Source organism: Ranitomeya imitator, chromosome 3 (assembly GCF_032444005.1).
Source record: "Ranitomeya imitator isolate aRanImi1 chromosome 3, aRanImi1.pri, whole genome shotgun sequence".
NCBI lineage: Eukaryota > Metazoa > Chordata > Amphibia > Anura > Dendrobatidae > Ranitomeya > Ranitomeya imitator.
This window is the reverse complement of record NC_091284.1, coordinates 500,887,202-500,905,448: the sequence shown is the minus strand read 5'-3', so window position 1 is coordinate 500,905,448 and position 18,247 is coordinate 500,887,202. Positions and strand designations below refer to the sequence as shown.

General features: G+C 43.5%; 1 protein-coding gene across 1 annotated transcript in view; it reads left to right on the top strand.

Moving 5' to 3' along the window:
• The window catches only part of DMD (dystrophin), a 4,179,683-nt gene that overhangs the window by 1,644,803 nt on the left and 2,516,633 nt on the right, over window positions 1-18,247 (top strand). The window contains exon 21 of the mRNA XM_069757653.1: window positions 10,975-11,155. Within this exon, the coding sequence (XP_069613754.1) occupies window positions 10,975-11,155 (181 nt within the window). The remainder of the gene's footprint in view (window positions 1-10,974; window positions 11,156-18,247) is intronic.

Genomic DNA, 18,247 nt, shown 5'->3' with positions numbered 1-18,247 from the left:
CCAATTTTTACAATTCTGACCACTGTCCCGTTATGAGGTTATAACTCTGGAACGCTTCAACGGATTCCAGTGATTCTGACAATTTTTTCTCGTGACATATTGTACTTCATGATAGTGGTAAAATTTCTTTGATATTACCTGCGTGAAAAAAATGGAAATTTGGCAAAAATTTTGAAAATTTTGCAATTTTCCAACTTTTAATTTTTATGCAATTACATCACAGAGATATGTCACACAAAATACTTAATAAGTAACATTTCCCACATGTCTACTTTACATCAGCACAATTTTGGAACCCAATTTTTTTTGGTTAGGGAGTTATAATGGTTGAAAGTTGACCAGCAATTTCTCATTTTTACAACACCATTTTTTTTTAGGGACCACATCTCATTTGAAGTCATTTTGAAGGGTATATATGATAGAAAATAATCAAGTGTGACACCATTCTAAAAAATGCACCCCTCAAGGTGCTCAAAACCACATTCAAGAAGTCAATTAACCCTTCAGGTGTTTCACAGGAATTTTTGGAATGTTTAAATGAAAATGAACATTTAACTTTTTTTCACCAAAAATTTAATTCAGCTCCAATTAGTTTTATTTTACCAAGGGTAACAGGAGAAAATGGACCCCAAAAGTTGTTGTACAATTTGTCCTGAGTACGCCGATACCCCATATGAGGGGGTAAACCACTGTTTGGGCGCATGGGAGAGCTCGGAAGGGAAGGAGCGCTGCTTGACTTTTCAATGCAAAATTGACAGGAATTGAGATGGGACGCCATGTTGCGATTGGAGAGCCACTGATGTGCCTAAACATTGAAACCCCCCACAATTGACACCATTTTGGAAAGTAGACCCCCTAAGGAACATATATAGAGGTGTGGTGAGCACTTTGACCCACCAAGTGCTTCAGAGAAGTTTATAATGCAGAGCCGTAAAAATAAAAAATCATATTTTTTTAACAAAAATTATATTTTCGCCCCAATTTTTTATTTTTCCAAGGTTAAGAGAAGAAATTGGACCCCAAACGTTGTTGTACAATTTGTCCTGAGTACGCCGATACCCCATATGTGGGGGTAAACCACTGTTTCAAGGAGCGCTGCTTGACTTTTCAATGCAAAATTGACAGGAATTGAGATGGGATGCCATGTTGCGTTTGGAGACCCACTGATGTGCCCAAGCATTGAAACCCCCACAAGTGACACCATTTTGGAAAGTAGACCCCCTAAGGAACATATATAGATGTGTGGTGAGCACTTTGACCCACCAAGGACTTCAAAGAAGTTTATTATGCAGAGCCGCAAAAATAAAACAATAATTCTTTCCCAGAAAAAATATTTTTTAGCCCCCAGTTTTGTATTTTCCCGAGGGTAACAGGAGATATTGGACCCCAAAAGTTGTTGTCCAATTTGTCCTGAGTACGCTGATACACCATTTGTGGGGGGAAGCACCGTTTGGGCGCATGGGAGGGCTCGAAAGGGAAGGAGCACCATTTGGAATGCAGACTTAGATGGAATGGTCTGCTGGCATCACATTGTGATTGCAGAGCCCCTAATGTACCTAAATAGTAGAAACCCCCCACAAGTGACACCATTTTGGAAAGTATGCCCCCTAAGGAACTCATCTAGATGTGTTGAGAGCTTTGAACCCCCAAGGGTTTCACTACAGTTTATAACGCAGAGCCGTGCAAATAAAAAATATTTTTTCCACAAAAAATATTTTTTAGCCCCCAGTTTTGTATTTTTTCTATGGGTAACAGGAGAAATTGGACCCTAAATATTGTTTTACAATTTGTCCTGAGTACGCTGATACCCGATATGGGGGGGGAACCACCGTTTGAGCGCATGGGAGAGCTCGGAAGGGAAGGAGCATCATTTGGAATGCAGACTTAGATTGATTGGTCTGCAGGCGTCACATTGCATTTGCAGAGCCCCTAGTGTACCTAAACAGTAGAAACCCCCCACAAGTGACCACATATTGGAAACTATACCCCCCCAAGGAACGTATCTAGATGTGTTGTGAGAACTTTGAACCCCCAAGTGTTTCACTACAGTTTATAATGCAGAGCCGTGAAAATTAAAAAAAAAATTTCCCCCAAAAATTATTTTGTAGCCCGCAGTTTTGTATTTTCCTAAGGGTAACAGGAGAAATTGGACACCAAAAGTTGTTGTCCAATTTGTCCTGAGTACGCTGATACCCATTATGTGGGGGGGAACCACCGTTTGGGCGCATGGGAGGGCTCGGAAGGGAAGCAGCGCCATTTGGAATGCAGACTTAGATGGAAAGGACTGCAGGCGTCATATTTCATATGCTGAGCCCCTAATGTACCTAAATAGTAGAAAAAACCCTCAAGTGACCACATATTGGAAACTAGATCCCCCAAGGAACTTATCTAGATGTGTTGTGAGAACTTTGAGCCCCCAAGTGTTTCACTACAGTTTATAACGCAGAGGCATGAAAATAAAAAATCTTTTTTTCCCACAAAAATTATCTTTTAGCCCCCAGTTTTGTATTTTCCTAAGGGTAACAGGAGAAGTTGGACCCCAAAAGTTGTCCAATTTGTCCTGAGTACGCTGATACCCTATATGTTGGGGTAAACCCCTGTTTGGGCGCACGTAGAGCTAGGAAGGGAAGGAGCACTGTTTTACTTTTTCAACGCAGAATTGGCTGGAATTGAGATCGGACGCCATGTTGTGTTTGGAGAGCCCCTGATGTGCCTAAATAGTGGAAACCCCCCTATTATAACTGAAACCCTTATCCAAACACACCCATAACCCTAATCCCAACGGTAACCCTAACCACACCTTTAACCCAGACACACCCCTAACCCTAATCCCAACCCTATTCCCAAAATGTAATCCAAACCCTAACCCTAACTTTAGCCCCAACCCTAACCCTAACTTTAGCCCCAACCCTAACTGTAGCCTTAACCCTAGCCCCAACCCTAACCCTAGCCCTAACCCTAGACCCAACCCTGTTGTGAATTCTGTTGTCGGGCTCCCTCCTGTGGTCATGAATGGTACTTCGGCTGGTTCTGTCCATGGACTTCCTCTGGTGGGTGTTTCTGAGTTTCCTTCCACAGGTGACGAGGTTAATTCGTTAGCTGGCTGCTCTATTTAACTCCACTTAGATCTTTGCTCCATGCCACCTGTCAATGTTCCAGTATTGGTCTAGTTCACTCCTGGATCGTTCTTGTGACCTGTCTTCCCAGCAGAAGCTAAGTTCCTTCTTGTTTTTCTTTGGTTTGCTATTTTTCTGTCCAGCTTGCTATTTTTATTGTTGTCTTGCTTGCTGGAAGCTCTGGGACGCAGAGGGAGCGCCTCCGCACCGTGAGTCGGTGCGGAGGGTCTTTTTGCGCCCTCTGCGTGGTCTTTTTGTAGGTTTTTGTGCTGACCGCAAAGCAACCTTTCCTATCCTCAGTCTGTTCAGTAAGTCGGGCCTCACTTTGCTAAATCTATTTTCATCTCTGTGTTTGTATTTTCATCTTTACTCAGTCATTATATGTGGGGGCTGCCTTTTCCTTTGGGGAATTTCTCTGAGGCAAGGTAGGCTTTATTTTTCTATCTTCAGGGCTAGCTAGTTCCTTAGGCTGTGCCGAGTTGCATAGGGAGCGTTAGGAGCAATCCACGGCTATTTCTAGTGTGTGTGATAGGATTAGGGATTGCGGTCAGCAGAGTTCCCAGGTCCCAGAGCTCGTCCTTTATTATCAGTAACTATCAGGTCATTCCGTGTGCTCTTAACCACCAGGTCCATTATCGTCCTGACCACCAGGTCATAACAGTACAGGTGGCCCAAAGTACTAATGCATCTCAATAGAGGGATAAGAGAAGTTCTGAGACCATTTTTTTTTCTTTGCAGTGTGTTTTGTCTCTCATTTCCCCTTTACCTCTGGGTGGTGCAGGACACAGGTGTAAACATGGACATTCAAGGTATGTCCTCTTGGATGGATAATCTCACTACAAGGGTACAAAACATTCAAGATTTTGTGGTTCAGAATCCGATGTCAGAGCCTAGGATTCCAATTCCTGATTTGTTTTTCGGTGATTGATCTAAGTTCTTGAATTTCAAAAATAATTGTAAATTGTTTCTTGCCTTGAAACCTCGCTCCTCAGGTGACCCTGTTCAACAAGTAAAGATCATTATTTCTTTGTTACGTGGTGACCCTCAAGACTGGGCATTTTCCCTTGCGCCAGGAGATCCGGCATTGCGTGATGTTGATGCGTTTTTCCTGGCGCTTGGATTGCTTTATGACGAACCTAATTCAGTGGATCAGGCAGAGAAAATCTTGCTGGCTCTGTGTCAGGGTCAGGATGAAGCGGAGATATATTGTCAGAAATTTAGAAAGTGGTCTGTGCTCACTCAGTGGAATGAATGTGCCCTGGCAGCAATCTTCAGAAAGGGTCTCTCTGAAGCCCTTAAGGATGTCATGGTGGGATTTCCCATGCCTGCTGGTCTGAATGAGTCTATGTCTTTGGCCATTCAGATCGATCGACGCTTGCGTGAGCGTAAAGCTGTGCATCATTTGGCGGTACTATCTGAGCATGGGCCTGAGCCTATGCAATGTGATAGGACTTTGACCAGAGCTGAACGGCAAGAACACAGACGTCGGAATGGGCTATGTTTTTACTGTGGTGATTCCACTCATGCTATCTCCGATTGTCCTAAGCGCACTAAGCGGTTCGCTAGGTCTGCCACTATTGGTACGGTACAGTCTAAATTTCTATTGTCCGTTACTCTGATTTGCTCTTTGTCATCCTATTCTGTTATGGCATTTGTGGATTCAGGCGCTGCCCTGAATTTGATGGACTTGGAGTATGCTAGGCGCTGTGATTTTTTCTTGGAGCCCTTGCAGTATCCTATTCCATTGAGAGGAATTGATGCTACGCCTTTGGCCAAAAATAAGCCTCAGTACTGGACCCAATTGACCATGTGCATGGCTCCTGCACATCAGGAGGATATCCGCTTTCTGGTGTTGCATAATCTGCATGATGTGATCGTTTTGGGGTTGCCATGGCTACAGGTTCATAATCCAGTATTGGACTGGAAATCTATGTCTGTGTCCAGCTGGGGTTGCCAGGGGGTACATGGTGATGTTCCATTTTTGTCTATTTAATCTTCCACTCCTTCTGAAGTTCCAGAGTTTTTGTCGGATTATCGGGATGTATTTGATGAGCCCAAAGCCAGTGCCCTACCTCCTTGTAGGGATTGCGATTGTGCAATTCATTTGATTCCTGGTAGTAAGTTTCCTAAGGGCCGATTGTTCAATTTATCTGTGCCAGAACACGCCGCTATGCAGAGTTATATAAAGGAATCCTTGGAGAAAGGCCATATTCGCCCGTCGTCATCACCGTTAGGAGCAAGGTTCTTTTTTGTGGCCAAGAAGGATGGTTCTTTGAGACCTTGTATTGATTACCGCCTTCTTAATAAAATTACAGTCAAATTTCAGTATCCTTTGCCGTTGCTGTCTGATTTGTTTGCTCGTATTAAAGGGGCTAGTTGGTTCACCAAGATAGATCTTCAAGGGGCGTACAATCTTGTGCGTATTAAACAAGGCGATGAATGGAAAACAGCATTTAATACGCCCGAGGGCCATTTTGAGTACCTGGTCATGCCATTCGGGCTTTCCAATGCTCCATCAGTATTTCAGTCCTTTATGCATGACATCTTCCGAGAGTACCTGGATAAATTCCTGATTGTGTATTTGGATGATATTTTGGTCTTTTCGGATGATTGGGAGTCTCATGTGAAGCAGGTCAGAATGGTGTTCCAGGTCCTTCGTGCGAATTCCTTGTTTGTGAAGGGGTCAAAGTGTCTCTTTGGAGATCAGAAGGTTTCATTTTTAGGGTTCATTTTTTCCCCTTCTACTATCGAGATGGACCCTGTTAAAGTCCAGGCCATTTACGATTGGACTCAGCCGACATCTGTGAAGAGCCTGCAAAAGTTCCTGGGCTTTGCTAATTTTTATCGGCGCTTCATCGCTAATTTTTCTAGTGTTGCTAAACCGTTGACTGATTTGACCAAGAAGGGTGCTGATGTGGTCAATTGGTCTTCTGCAGCTGTAGAGGCTTTTCAGGAGTTGAAGCGTCGTTTTTCTTCTGCCCCTGTGTTGTGCCAGCCAGATGTTTTGCTCCCGTTTCAGGTTGAGGTTGATGCTTCTGAGATTGGAGCAGGGGCTGTTTTGTCGTAAAGAAGTTCTGATGGCTCAGTGATGAAGCCATGTGCTTTCTTTTCTAGAAAGTTTTCGCCTGCTGAGCGTAATTATGATGTTGGTAATCGAGAGTTGTTGGCCATGAAGTGGGCATTCGAGGAGTGGCGTCATTGGCTTGAAGGAGCCAAGCATCGCATGGTGGTCTTGACAGATCACAAGAATTTGACTTATCTTGAGTCTGCCAAACGGTTGAATCCGAGACAGGCTCGATGGTCATTATTTTTCTCCCGTTTTGATTTTGTGGTTTCGTACCTTCCGGGCTCTAAGAATGTGAAGGCTGATGCCCTGACAAGGAGTTTTGTGCCTGACTCTCCGGGTGTTCCTGAGCCGGCGGGTATTCTCAAAGAGGGGGTAATTTTGTCTGCCATCTCCCCTGATTTGCGGCGGGTGCTACAAAAATTTCAGGCTGATAGACCTGACCGTTGCCCAGCGGAGAAACTGTTTGTCCCTGATAGATGGACTAGTAGAGTTATCTCTGAGATTCATTGTTCAGTGTTGGCTGTGCATCCTGGAATCTTTGGTACCAGAGATTTGGTGGCTAGATACTTTTGGTGGCCGTCTTTGTCACGGGATGTGCGTTCTTTTGTGCAGTCCTGTGGGACTTGTGCTCGAGCTAAGCCCTGCTGTTCTCGTGCCAGTGGGTTGCTTTTGCCCTTGCCGGTCCCGAAGAGGCCCTGGACGCATATTTCTATGGATTTTAATTCGGATCTCCCCGTCTCTCAAAAGATGTCGGTCATTTGGGTGGTTTGTGATCGCTTTTCTAAGATGGTCCATTTGGTAACTTTGTCTAAATTGCCTTCCTCTTCTGATTTGGTGCCATTATTTTTCCAGCATGTGGTTCGTTTACATGGTATCTCGGAGAACATCGTTTCTGACAGAGGTTCCCAGTTTGTTTCGAGGTTTTGGCGATCCTTTTGTGCTAGGATGGGCATTGATTTGTCTTTTTCCTCGGCTTTCCATCCTCAGACAAATGGCCACACCGAACGAACTAATCAAACTTTGGAAACATATCTGAGATGCTTTGTTTCTGCTGATCAGGATGATTGGGTGTCCTTTTTGCCGTTGGCTGAGTTCGCCCTTAATTATCGGGCCAGCTCGGTTACTTTGGTTTCGCCGTTTTTCTGCAATTCTGGTTTCCATCCTCGTTTCTCTTCAGGGCAGGTTGAGTCTTCGGACTGTGCTGGTGTAGATACTGTGGTGGATAGGTTGCAGCAGATTTGGACTCATGTGGTGGACAATTTGACATTGTCCCAGGAGAAGGCTCAACGTTTCGCTAACCGCCGGCGCTGTGTGGGTCCCCGACTTCATGTTGGGGATTTGGTTTGGTTGTCGTCTCGTTATGTTCCTATGAAGGTTTGCTCTCCTAAGTTTAAGCCTCGTTTCATTGGTCCACATTAGATTTCTGAGGTTATCAATCCTGTGTCATTTCGTTTGGACCTTCCTGCTTCTTTTGCCATCCATAATGTGTTCCATAGGTCGTTATTGCGGAGATACGTGGCGCCTGTGGTTCCATCCGTTGATCCTCCTGCCCCGGTGTTGGTTGAGGGGGAGTTGGAGTATGTGGTGGAGAAGATTTTGGATTCTCGTATTTCGAGACGGAAACTCCAGTACCTGGTCAAGTGGAAGGGTTATGGTCAGGAAGATAATTCCTGGGTTTTTGCCTCTGATGTTCATGCTGCCAATCTGGTTTGTGCCTTTCATTTGGCTCATCCTGGTCGGCCTGGGGGCTCTGGTGAGGGCTCGGTGACCCCTCCTCAAGGGGGTACTGTTGTGAATTCTGTTGTCGGGCTCCCTCCTGTGGTCATGAATGGTACTTCGGCTGGTTCTGTCCATGGACTTCCTCTGGTTGGTGTTTCTGAGTTTCCTTCCACAGGTGACGAGGTTAATTCGTTAGCTGGCTGCTCTATTTAACTCCACTTAGATCTTTGCTCCATGCCACCTGTCAATGTTCCAGTATTGGTCTAGTTCACTCCTGGATCGTTCTTGTGACTTGTCTTCCCAGCAGAAGCTAAGTTCCTTCTTGTTTTTCTTTGGTTTGCTATTTTTCTGTCCAGCTTGCTATTTTTATTGTTGTCTTGCTTGCTGGAAGCTCTGGGACGCAGAGGGAGCGCCTCCGCACCGTGAGTCGGTGCGGAGGGTCTTTTTGCGCCCTCTGCGTGGTCTTTTTGTAGGTTTTTGTGCTGACCGCAAAGCAACCTTTCCTATCCTCAGTCTGTTCAGTAAGTCGGGCCTTACTTTGCTAAATCTATTTTCATCTCTGTGTTTGTATTTTCATCTTTACTCAGATTCATTATATGTGGGGGGGGGTGCCTTTTCCTTTGGGGAATTTCTCTGAGGCAAGGTAGGCTTTATTTTTCTATCTTCAGGGCTAGCTAGTTCCTTAGGCTGTGCCGAGTTGCATAGGGAGCGTTAGGAGCAATCCACGGCTATTTCTAGTGTGTGTGATAGGATTAGGGATTGCGGTCAGCAGAGTTCCCACGTCCCAGAGCTCGTCCTTTATTATCAGTAACTATCAGGTCATTCCGTGTGCTCTTAACCACCAGGTCCATTATTGTCCTGACCACCAGGTCATAACACAACCCTAACCCTAGCCCTAACCCTTGCCCTAGCCCTAACCCTAGCCCTAACCCTAGCCCTAACCCTAGCCCTATCCCTAGCCCTAACCCTAGCCCTAACCCTAACTCTAACCCTAACCCTAGCCCTAACACTAGCCCTAACCCTAGCCCTAACCCTAACCCTAGCCCTAACCCTATCCCTTGCCCTAACCCTAACACTAACCCTAATGGGAAAATGGAAATAAATACATTTTTTTAATTTTTAATTTTTCCCTAACGAAGGGGGTGATGAAGGGGGGTTTGATTTACTTTTATAGCATGTTTTTAGCGGATTTTTATGATTGGCAGTCGTCACAAACTGAAAGACGCTTTTTATTGCAAAAAATATTTGTTGCGTTACCACATTTTGAGAGCTATAATTTTTCCATATTTGAGTCCACAGAGTCATGTGAGGTCTTGCTTTTTGCGGGACGAGTTGTCGTTTTCATTGGTAACATTTTCAGGCATGTGACATTTTTTGATCGCTTTTTATTCCGATTTTTGTGAGGCAGAATGACCAAAAACCAGCTATTCATGAATTTCTTTTGGGGGAGGCGTTTATACCGTTCCACGTTTGGTAAAATTGATAAAGCAGTTTTATTCTTCGGGTCAGTACGATTACAGCGATACCTCATTTATATCATTTTTTTATGTTTTGGCGCTTTTACACGATAAAAACTATTTTATAGAAAAAATAATTATTTTTGCATCGCTTTATTCTGAGGACTATAACTTTTTATTTTTTCGCTGATGATGCTGTATGGCGGCTCGTTTTTTGCGGGACAAGTTGACGTTTTCAGCTGTACCATGGTTATTTATATCTGTCTTTTTGATCGTGTGTTATTCCACTTTTTGCTTGGCGGTATGATAATAAAGCGTTGTTTTTTGTCTCGTTTTTTTTTTCTTACGGTGTTTACTGAAGGGGTTAACTAGTGGGACAGTTTTATAGGTCAGGTCATTACGGACGCTGAGATACTAAATATGTGTACTTTTATTGTTTGTTTTTTTATTTAGATAAAGAAATGTATTTATGGGAACAATTTTTTTTTTTTTTTTTACACATGTGGAGTTTTTTTTTTTACTTTTTTACTTTGTTCCGGGGGGACATCACAGATCGCTGATCTGACAGTTTGCACAGCACTCTGTCAGATAAGCGATCTCACTTACAGCGCTGCAGGCTTACCAAGTGCCTGCTCTGAGCAGGCACTTGGTAAGCCACCTCCCTCCCTGCAGGACCCGGATGCAGCGGCCATTTTGGATCCTGGCCTGCTGCAGGGATGGGAGGTAAGAGACCCTCACAGCAACGCGATCACATTGCGTTGCTGCGGGGGTCTCAGGGAAGCCAGCAGGGAGCCCCCTCCCTGCGTGATGCTTCCCTGTACCGCCGGCACACCGCGATCATGTTTGATCGCGGTGTGTCGGGGGTTAATGTGCCGGGGGCGGTCCGTGACCGCTCCTGGTACATAGTGCCGGATGTCAGCTGCGATAGGCAGCTGACACCCAGCCGCGATCGGCCGCGCTCCCCCCGTGAGCGCGGCCAATTGCGCTGGACGTACTATTTCGTCCTTGGGAATTAGGGCCCACCCCACATGGACGGAATAGTACGTCCAATGGCAGAAAGGGGTTAATGTCCATGTTTACAGTACATGTGGCATCTGTTTATTTCCACAGACGCCACATGCACTTAAACCTATTGTGTGTCCATGGAAAACATACAGAGACATGTTTTTTTCTGGCAGAACAGAAAACAAAGGCCAATAAAAATGTATATTGGTCCGTGAAAAACACAGGACACAAACAGCATCCATGTGCCATCCACGTGCTGCATGTGTTTAACATTGCAAAGTATAGAAGAAGCTTTGAGATGTAATTCTTTCTTAAACTATGCTGGAAAAACACTGATGATAAACACGGACACAGGTATGACACACGGATGACACACTGATGGCACCAGTTCCATTTTTTCACATATATGTTTAAACACAGATGGGTGAAGGAGGCCTTGTACTCAATCTTTTCCCACAAACCAATATATCACTATGTTTAGTCCCTAATGCTCTATTAGATTCTGCTGGCAGAACAGACTGCATGTTCATTGTGACATGTTCTCATTGCTTCTTTATTATATTGTTATGAAGGCGATTGTGATTTTTTTCTTTTGTCATTTGGGAACCAGGATGAAGTCAGCCGTCTGTCAGCTCTTAAGCCTACAATTGAATCCTTGCAAATTCAGGGAAAACAACTGAAAGAAAAGGAACAAGGGCCAATGTTTCTGGATGCAGATGTAGCAGCCTTTCTCAACCACTATAATCAAGTTCTTTCCAACTTGCAATCTAGAGAAAAACAGCTTCAGAACAGTAAGTGCTATTAAACAGTGTTGCCCAATATGATTTTAAAATGATCGACCCGTCTTTTGTATTGTGATACATCACCGTTAAATTATATACTAGAGATAATAGTCCAAACATTTTGTTAATTTTAATGTGGTTGTGCAATAACATTTGCAATGTCTGTTGTTTTATTATTTATTTATGTTTCTGCATTTAACAATTTAGCAAAGAAGCGGCTTTTATTTAGGAAATAGGAATCAGAAGATGTGCGGCATTTAGAGTTGGTATTTTCCTATCTCTCTAAGCTCTAGAGGGCTACTAAAGACAACTAATAAATCTATGAGAAGAATTTAAAAAATTGTATATTTCTGTGAAATGGTAATCTCCTTCTTCACTTTTGCTGCACAATTGTGCAAACAAAAATTAAAATACAGGAAGTTATAAAATGCATTGGGTAAACTTAGATGTAAAACAACCGTTAATCAATTGTATACTAACTGTAGTAATATATAGTACTGACATACAGTTAGGGTTAGCGGATTGCACTAAATAAAATATAATAATAAAGTGCGATCGTAACCCAGGGTCCACCGTGCAGAGACGTAAAAGTGCTGCTATAGAGTAATGGCGGAACACACGGCAAGCATACACCTGACACGACTGCGTTAACTCCACGCAGTGTGAACAGAATTCACAACCCACAGCTGTTAACTTCACAGAGTGAAGAAACTAGGGGTTGAACTCACTCCGTAAATGACCAGTGCCAATCACACATGTGGCCAAAACAGATGCAGAGTCAAAGTAAAATACTATGCTGATGCTAGTTAACTAAACAAAACCCTGTAGAACTCACAGGGGAGCAAAAGGGTTCTGTGGTTGGACTTGCTCTGTAACTCTGCTGTGCTAACCGCACACATGACAGGATACAGATGCTGGAAGCCAAACGGCAAGCAAAAACCCTAACTGGCTGAAGCTGAGCAAGATCACAACACACATGTGCCGTCAGAGTGGCAGCATATCCACTCACACACACCAACACAAATGATACTAGCGCACAGATGTGCCCCATTGAGAGCCTTTTACACCTTAAGCTCAAGTCCAGACAGACAGGACCTTACCTTTGGACCAATCTGAAGCTGCCACATCACCAGAGCAGCTAACATCTGAGCACCAATGATAAGGGGCCACATCATGGACATGCTCAGTAGGGTGAAATCTGGACTCCAGAACACAGTCCTGCACATGTAAACCAGTAGTTATCATAGGCTTAGCTGGAGAGCCAGCAGCAACTACACATACAGCACGAGCCTCGGCAAGGCACTGGGATCATGCTGAGTAGTCATCCCAACAGCCAAGCCTGAATGGGAGACCACTGCACTAGACAAGGCTTTGGATCTATCCCATGCAGTGGGAGAAACCCGGTGCCTAACATATACTATATGGTAATACTATAATTACATAAAGTATTGTAAAATCACTTGATTTTTATTAAGCTATGAGTTATAGTTATATAATGTTACACTTAATACCCAGAAAATTTGTGCTTGGCTTTAAAAAAAAGAATGATGCATTATATCTAGAGGTGGGCAAAAAGATTTGTACTACAGTGGCGTTCATATTGGCATTGTCAGAAAAGGGCAGTGTAAACTTCTTAGGCCGGTATTCAAATGTAGTGTGGAACCTGTCATGATATCACTTGAGCCCTAGTGACTAGACTTCATGTGTCATCATAGGGGCTAGTAATTGAAAGACGCATAATAATAATAATAATAATTTTATAGCGCCAACATATTCTGCAGCGCTTTACAAATTATAGAGGGGATTTGTACAGACAATAGACATTACTGCATAACAAAAATCACAGTTCAAAATAGATACCAATAGGAGTGAGGGCTCTGTTCGCAAGCTTACAATCTATAGGAAAAATCGAGACACGAGAGGAGGATGATAACAATTGCTTTTGTTGTTCGGACCAGCCATAGTGTAAGGATCGGGTGTTCATGTAAAGCTGCATGAACCAGTTAACAGCTTAAGTATGTAACAGTACAGACACAGAGGGCTATTAACTGAATGAAATACTGGATATGAGAACATGATGTGAGGAACCTGATTAAGTTTAAGGTTTTTTTTTAATGGGCCACACAGGTATAGTTAGGTTAATGCATTGAGGCGGTGGGCCATTCTGAACAAATGCGTTTTTAGGGCACGCTTAAAACTGTGGGGATTAATCTTATTAACCTGGGTAGTGCATTCCAAAGAATTGTCGAAGCACATGAAAAGTCTTGGAGATGGGAGTGTGAGGTTCTGATTATTGAGGATGTTAACCTCAGGTCATTAGCAGAACGGAGAGCACGGGTTGGGTGGTAGACTGAGACCAGGGAGGAGATGTAGGGTGGTTCTGAGCCATGGAGTGCTTTGTGGATAAGGGTAATAGTTTTGTACTGGATTCTTGAGTGGATGGGTAATGAGTGTAATGACTGGCAGGGCCGCGCTTAGTAACCCGATGTTTACCCTGGTTACCAGCGTAAACGTAAAAAAACAAACATTACATACTTACATTCCGTGTCTGTCCTCCGGCACTGTGCTTTCCTCTGCAATGTCAGCGCCGGTCAGCCGTAAAGCAGAGCAGTGACGTCACCGCTGTGCTTTCTGGCTGGCCGGCGCTGACACAGGATGCAGGAGGAGTGCAGAGAAGCACAGCACCGGGGACAGACAGCTGAAGGTAAGTATGTAATATTTTTTTTTTACGTTTACGCTGGTAACCAGGGTAAACATCGGGTTACTAAGCGCGGCCCTGCGCTTAGTAACCCAACGTTTACCCTGGTTACCAGTGAAGACATCGCTGAATCGGCGTCACACACGCCGATTCAGCGATGTCAGCAGGAGATCCAGCGACGAAATAAAGTTTCAGACGATCTGCTACGACGTACGATTCTCAGCAGGGTCCCTGATCGCAGTAGCATGTCAGACACAGCGAGATCATAACGATATCGCTGGAACGTCATGGATCGTGCCGTCCTAGCGATCAAAGTGCCACTGTGTGACGGTACCCTTAAAATAGTCCAGATTAGAATGAATGAGTATAACAGTGGTAATTTTTGCAGTGTCAAAAGTAAGAAAAGGGCAAATTCTAGAAATATTTTTGAGATGCAGATAAGATGAGTGAGCCAATGATTGGATGTGGGGGGTGAAGGAAAGCTCAGAATCAAGGATGACCCCAAGGAAGCGGGCATGTTGCTTGGGAGTAATGGTGGAACCACACACGGAGATGACAATGTCAGGCAAAGGTAGGTTAGTAGAGGGAGAGAACACAAGGAGTTCAGTTTTTCACAGGTTCAGTTTCAGATAGAGGGAGGACATGATGTTAGCGACAGCGGTAAGACAATCACTGGTGTTTTCTAAAAAGGCAGGCGTGATGTCAGGAGAAGATGTGTATAATTGGGTGTCATAAGCATAGAGATGGTACTGGAAACCAAATCTACTGACTATTGTTTGTCCAATAGGGGCAGTATACAAAGAGAAGAGGAGGGGGCCTAGGACTGATCCTTGAGGAACCCCAACAATAAGGGGAAGGTGAGAGGAAGAGGAACCAGCAAAAGATACAGTGAAGGAGCAGTCAGAGAGATAGGAGGAGAACCAGGAGAAAATGGTGTCCTTGAGGCCGATGGAGGGGAGCATAGTGAGGAGGAGCTGATGATCCACAGTACTGAATACTGCAGAGAGATCCAAGAGAATTAGCATGGAGTAGTGACCATTAGATTTAGCTGTTAGTAGATCACTAGAGACTTTAGTGAGGGCAGTTTCAATAGAGTGTAAAGAGCGGAAACCAGATTGAAGATCGTCGAGAAGAGAGTTATCTGAGAGATAGCGGATAAGATGGGAGTGGACCAGGTGTTCGAGAAGTTTAGAGATGAAGGGAAGATTAGAGACAGGTCTATAATTAGCGACACAGTTTTGATCGAGTAATGGGTGTATGATGGCATGATAAATGAGGAGGGAAAAATGCCGGAAGAGAGAGAAAGGTTGAATATTTTTGTTAAATGAGAGGTGATAGCTGGGGAAAGGGACTGGAGGAGATGTGACGGAATGGGGTCACTGGTGCAAGTGGTCAGGCGAGAAGATGCAAGGAGCCTGATAACTTCTTCTTTTGTAACTGGTTCAAAGTCAGAGAGTGAATTGGATGCATTGGGGGAGGACAGTGCATGGTATGAAGGGATTGGGAGATAATTTCCTGTCGAATGTGGTCAATTTTTTCTTTGAAGTAATTGGCCAGATCGTCAGCACGTACATCCGTGGCTGGGGCCTGCACTCTTGGGTTGAGTAGGGAATGGAAAGAGTCAAAGAGACATTTAGGGTTATTGGACAGTGAGGTGATGAGGGTGTTAAAATAGGTTTGTTTGGAGAGGTGAAGGGCAGAGTTGTATGTTTTAAGCATAAACCTATAATGGATGAAATCTTTGGGTAGATTAGATTTTCTCCACAGACATTCGGCGCACCTGGAGCACCGCTGTAGGAAACGTGCAAAGATGCAGTTTTCATGGAGTAGTATAGTTGATTATGGAACACGATGGAGCAAATCTTTTTACTCATCTCTACCTATTCCTTGTCCTACATTAAAATAATATTTTTAACCCCTTCATTACATCTGCTTTACATGTATGCCACAATTCGGAAGTGGGTGAATCACCCAAAAGGTGATGGGGCTAACAATAGAGGGCAGAGTGGAGCCCGCAATTACTAACCTGTTAAAATCCACCTGTCAAACTCTGATAACAGCATTTAATATGCACCGCTATGGTGTCGCATCATTCTCTGTGCCAATCGGTGCACCCATGACGTGATGATTGCTATAACACCAGGGGGTCTACCAAAGACCCCTGTGCTTGACATTAGAGAGCTTCTTTGAAACCCTGCCTGTGACCTTGCTTCTAATGAGACCATGAATTTCACTATGTGCTACAATGCTTTGATATCGCTGTATACAGGACAAGCGATCAGATGATCAGAGCTTCAAATCCCTTAAGGTGACTAACAAGAACAGTGAAAAGTTAAAATATGCTTTAATAAATGTGAAAAAATAAATTAAAAAACATAAAAGTTCAATTGACCCTTCATTTCCCCCAATAAAAATAATGACCTAAAAAATACACATATTTGGCATCACTGCATTCAGAAGATTCTGTTCTATCAAAATATAAAAATAAGTAACTCAATCGGTAAACACCGTAAATGAAAAAAATCAAGAACACCAAGATTATGTTTTTCGGTCACTGCAATTCCACAAAAAAATTTGAAAAATGCAATCAAAGCAACACATTTATCTGAAATGGTTTCTATGAAAACATCATCTTGTACCGCGAAAAACAAGCTATCAAACGGCTCCATCAACAAAAAATAAAAAGATTACGGGTCTCAGTAAACAGCAACACGACCCGCCAAATTTTTGTTTTGCAAACTTTGTATTTTCCTTTCTCCACTAAAATAATAAAAAATGAAGGTAGTAATAATAATAATAATAATAATCTTTATTTTTATATAGCGCTAACATATTCCGCAGCGCTTTACAGTTTTGCACATGTTTGGTATCCCATAATCATACCGAAGAGCAAAATCATATGGAAAGGTAATTGTAATCATAAAATGAAAACTGTGAAAACAATTCTCAAAAATATCAGAATTTCTAAACATTTGGATTTTTTCTTCCCATTTTCCAATACACTATGTGGCAAAAAGAATAGTGTCATTCAAAAGTACAACTTGTCCTGCAAAAAACGAGCCCTCATATGTTTAAGTCAAAAGAAAAAATAAAACGGTTTTGGGAAGAATGGGAGTAAAACGCAAAAATGGAAATTGGCCCCGTTGTATATGGATTAATATACAGGTGCTTTTCACAAAATTAGAATACCATCAAAAAGTTAATTTATTTCAGTTCTTCAATACAAAAAGTGAAACTCATATATTATATAGTTATTACAAACAGAGTGATGTATTTCAAGTGTTTATTTCTGTTAGCGTTAATGATTATGCCTTAGAGTCAATGAAAACCCAAAAGTCATTATCTCAGTAAGTTAGAATACTTTATAATAGGGGTCCCCAACTCCAGTCCTCAAGGCCCACCAACAGGTCATGTTTTCAGGATTTCCTTTGCATTGCACAGGTGATGCAATTATTACCTGGGCAAGACTAAAGGTACCTTCACACATGACGATATTGTTAACGATATCGTTGCCATTTGTGACGTAGCAACGATATCGTTAATGAAATTGTTATGTGTGACAGCGACCAACGATCAGGCCCCTGCTGGGAGATCGTTGGTCACTGAATAAAGTCCAGAACTTTATTTCGTCGCTGGACTCCCTGGAGACATCGCTGGATCGGCGTGTGTGACACCGATCCAGCGATGTCTTCACTGGTAACCAGGGTAAACATCGGGTAACTAAGCGCAGGGCCGCGCTTAGTAACCCGATGTTTACCCTGGTTACCATGTCAAAAGTAAAAAAAAACAAACACTAGATACTTACCTACCGCTGTCTGTCCTCCAGCGCTGTGCTCTGCTCTCCTCCTGTACTGGCTGTGAGCCGGAAAGCAGAGCGGTGACGTCACCGCTCTGCTTTCCGGCTCACAGACAGTACAGGAGGAGAGCAGAGAAGCAGAGCACAGCGCTGGAGGACAGACGGCTGTAGGTAAATATGTAGTGTTTGTTTTTTTTACTTTTAGCATGGTAACCAGGGTAAACATCGGGTTGCTAAGCGCGGCCCTGCGCTTAGTTAACCGATGTTTACCCTGGTTACCGGCATAGTTGGTCACTGGAGAGCGGTCTGTGTGACAGCTCTCCAGCGACCAAACAGCGACGCTGCAGCGATCCGGATCGTTGTCGGTATCGCTGCAGCGTCGCTTAATGTGATGGGGCCTTTAGGAAATCCTGAAAACATGACATGTTGGTGGGCCTTGAGGACTGGAGTTGGGGACCCCTGCTTTATAACACCAGCTTGAAAAATGATTTTAAAATCTGAAATGTATGTTCAGTAAATGCCCTCAATACTTGGCCGGGGCTCCTTTTGCATCCATTACTGCATTGATGTGGCATGGCATGGAGGGGATCAGCCTGTTGCACTGCTG